Source organism: Aplysia californica, unplaced genomic scaffold, assembly GCF_000002075.1.
Source record: "Aplysia californica isolate F4 #8 unplaced genomic scaffold, AplCal3.0 scaffold01209, whole genome shotgun sequence".
NCBI classification, from domain to species: Eukaryota; Metazoa; Mollusca; class Gastropoda; order Aplysiida; family Aplysiidae; genus Aplysia; species Aplysia californica.
The window spans coordinates 118,650-122,894 of NW_004798479.1; the positions used below are offsets into that span (position 1 = coordinate 118,650).

Below are 4,245 nucleotides of genomic sequence, written 5' to 3' on the forward strand. Positions count from 1 at the left end.
AATAATTGTTAAATTTACTATTTTCGAACATCAATAACTCAATAACTATTGCGGCAAAAATGAAGACCATATTCGTATTTAGCATGCAAAATACTACTAGAAAAGACGTATATATAAAACGTGAACATGGGCCTTTGAACTTCCCTAAATTCCCCTGTCTAAGACGGAATTTTTTCCTGGCTCCCTTGCGATTCCGTCTTACACAGGTTCGACTGTATGTTTTTTTTGTATGCATATTTGGTCTACGTTAGATCAAATCAGTGAGGCTAGAAAGACGGTGTTAAACAAAAGGTACTAATGCATAATATGGAGGGATAAACAAAGCTTTTATATACATGTATATTGTTTTTTTTTACTTGCAGGATAACAGCCTGGTTGTTTGGAAAGAGGTGAATTTAGGAAGGCTGAACGAGAAACAGCGCAGAGACTCCCAAAACGAAATTGACATCCTATCTTTTGTGAATCATGCAAACATTATAAGTTACTATAATCACTTTGTTGATGAGGACACTCTATTCATTGAAATGGAGTATGCCAATGGTGAGTTGAATAAAGTTCAAATGTCTATTTAATGAGATGATATATTGCTTTTTTATTAGTACAGATGATATTTTAACAATAGTACAGTACATCAGAGCAGTCAGCGAATGCACAGTACGTGTCCCTTGAAATTGACTTTGCTTAGTGAAGTTGTACCATTCTCTTTTTGACCTTTCAAATTATATCAAGTGAACGTTTTTATTACTTTCCATGAGTCTCTGATCTCAAAATGTTATCTCTACAGAGTACTAGACATATTTTTGCATTCATACTGCAAGCATTTTGATAATAGGTAAATTATATCTGGATAAGGAATGTACAGGGATCACTTTGGAATACACTTTGTATTGGGGGACTCTATTTGTTTTTTGGTTTAACTCAGTCCTTTACTGTTAAGCTACACAATCTCAAGGAAATATTTATAGTTTTAGGAAGGGTATGTGTATTTGATTCATCTGCTTTATTAATTGCCTTTTGTCAATTGTGTCACGACCTGGTGGAATCAGGCGCTCGTCAATTTTTGGGTAAATGGGGGTATTGATATCATCTTAAAGCCTGTTCATTTGTCTTGCTTTTGGTGAAAAAAATATCCATCTATGGTGAATAGAAGTTGCAATAATTGCGATTGAAGGAGGTCAGGGTCGTCTGGTTTCAGAGGTAAACTTGACAAGAAAATGGCCGCCAAAGTTTGGTAGCTTCCATGAGAGTCCTTGGAAACTGCTCACTAAAATGTGTTTTTTAATGGACATAGAATGTGTTGACCCCCCCAAAAAATTACAAAAAATTGCCCATCTGGCAAAAAATGCTGATTTCTTTGAATACATTATTTTGACAAGTGCCTGATTTCACCACGTTGCCTCAAAATTTATGAAATCTCCATCAGAGACTATCAACTTCTCAAAGGAAGACAGATGAATTAATTTGTTTAATAAAATCTTATCACATGATAAGTGATATTGACTTTATGAATATCATAAGTTCATGCTTATGCACTGGGTGTCCACACATTTACATTATGGGTGAAGCTGTGAGAGAGAGAGAGAGAGAAGAGAGAAGATAGATAGATAGAGAGAGAGAGAGAGAGAGAGAGAGAGGGGGGAAGAGAGAGAGAGAGAGAGAGAGAGAGAGAGAAAGAGAGAGAGAGAGAGGTGGTTGGGGTTTATATCACCTTTTGTGTGTTTGAGTTTGTGTTTTCTACGTATTTGTGTTGGAATATTAAAAGGCCTACCTTTCCATGATTAATGTCTTACGATCTGGTTAAAATTACACTGTTAATTTCTTTGAAAGGAGCATCGATGAATATTCAACTTTATAAAATAAGTGCAAACCATAAAATTTTTTAAATGAGGATTAAGATAAATTCATAGTGACAACGCTTTTTTTTCCAGGTGGAACACTCTATGACAAAGTGTCCAGTTGCACCAAACTATGGCCAGAAAAGGTGTGTTTGACTGGACATTAATTTTTCGCAAACCGTGTCTTATCTGCACTCTGCTCCATTCCTTGGTCTTTGAAATGGCAGCGATGTTGTTGTTGTTGTTGTTGTTGATGCTATCATTGTTGTTGTTATGGTTATGTGTCGTCCTAAGGCTTGGGTAGACGTATCATGGTTCTCCAAGCCAAATTGTCTTGTGCCAGTATCATGCACTTAACCATCTTTCTTCCTCTTTCAAGAGTGTGGTTCTTTCATAACAACACGTGAGATTCTCTCTGGACTTTATTTATTAATGACCTTTAGTAACACCTTTTAACTATTTTACTATATGAGTTGAATGATTATGGTAATTGACATGAATGATAATTTATTTTTGTAATTTATTAGATTGTAAAAATTGGGTATTTGACAAGTCTCAGCACAGTAAAGGTGTAAATAATAATAATAATAATAATAATAATGATAATAATAATAATATAATATTATATAGCGCATTTCCAAAAAAAGTAGCTCAATGCACTTTACACTGGAATACCCATTTTCAAAACCTTTCTCACTACTTCCTTTCTTCTCATGCAATATTTTATACACACACACGCCTACACCCACACACTCACACACACACACACACACACACACACACACACACACACACACACATGCACACACACACACACACACACACACACACACACACACAGACTATTTTCATTCAGACGTAGGCACAAAACAGCTACAATAAAAATAACGCTAAAAGCTTATGAAGGATAGGCCTGTAGGACCACAAAATGCATAATGTGTCTTCTTGAAGCTACAGTCGTCTCCGCCAAAGATCCCACCGCTTATGGTCCCTGTTCACCTAAGATCCCGCTGTTCTGGAAAAACAGAATTTTTACTATATAATGGTCACCCCTAATATCCCGCACTGAAGGAGCTACATTCGGCTAAGATCTAGCTTTTCAGGTCATAATTTGGTTATTTTTGACCTTTATTTAATAAAAAAAAAAAACAAGAATAAGAAACCAGGGCACGCTCACCTCATCAACCAAGCAGTGAAAATGTGCACCGGGATCTTAGGTGGAGACTACTGTATCAGGTGTTCTTCTTGGTCTTAGTTCCATGGGTAATCTGTTCCACATAAATGAAGCAAAATTTGAGAAAGATCTCTCTCCATATGATTTGTATGATTTTTACGGGTGTCCCAAGAAGGGTGTTATCGTTTGATGATCTTAGGTTTCTCCCTGGCTTTTATATATATATAATATACTGATTAGTTCTTGTAGACAAAAAGGAGCAGTTTTATTTACACATTTGAAACACATGACATAGATTTTAAATATTATTCTTTCTTTTATAGGGAGGCAATGCAGTTCTTTTTTTAGTGGAGTGACATTGTCACATTTTTTTGATCTTGTATAAGTTTAAGTTCTGTCTAATATTATGTGCATAAGCTGAACTTTTCAGGAATATCTTATCTTTTTTTCTTATTTTTTTCTATTTTTCCCCCTCACACGATCCTAACAGATTGACACCTTCTGATTAATAAAATGTTGTGCAAGAAGGATGACCTCGGTAGTTCATCCCTACAAAAGGTAGACTAATATTGTTTTTTTTTCTACAGGATGTACTGTGGTATTTGTATCAGATGACATCAGCATTAGCCTACATTCATCAGTGTGGCGTTATTCACAGGTGATTATCTACCACATATGTGCTATTTGCTGGAATCATTTGTATTCACTTTCACAAGTTTGTTTATGTTATAGCAGGTTAAGGGAATAGTCAATTTCATTTTTTTTTTTTCCCATGTAAAATGATGTTCATTGCCTTTTGTGTTTAAAGTTTGAAATTAAAGATGACTGGTATTTTTTATTTCGTGGCAGTGCCTCGTTTTTTTATGCTTAACATATTTTTCTTAAATTTAATCTAAATATATGAACAAACATTTAAAAAATTATGAAAACTCTGGTATAAATTTATGACAGTAAGGTTCACCTGCACAATACATTTATTCCCATTTTCTTTTTATTCTTCTTTTTTTTTAATCACCAGGGACATCAAGACTCTGAACATTTTTCTGACCAAAGTGGGTCTGGTCAAACTTGGCGACTTTGGCATTTCGAGGTTCTTAGAGTCTAAGAATCAAATGGCTGAAACTGTAAGATAAAGTACTGTTAGTCTTAGTGGTTCCGTACATTTTTTTTATTTGTTAGAGAGAGAGAGAGAGAGAGAGAGAGAGAGAGAGAGAGAGAGAGAGAGAGAGAGAGAGA

General features: G+C 35.0%; 1 protein-coding gene across 1 annotated transcript in view; it reads left to right on the forward strand.

Moving 5' to 3' along the window:
• Positions 1–4,245, forward strand: part of LOC101861927 (serine/threonine-protein kinase Nek9) — a 31,310-nt gene that overhangs the window by 5,732 nt on the left and 21,333 nt on the right. Inside the window, exons 4-5 of the mRNA XM_013090300.1 lie at positions 3,597–3,667; positions 4,028–4,133. Of these exons, the coding sequence (XP_012945754.1) occupies positions 3,597–3,667; positions 4,028–4,133 (177 nt within the window). The remainder of the gene's footprint in view (positions 1–3,596; positions 3,668–4,027; positions 4,134–4,245) is intronic.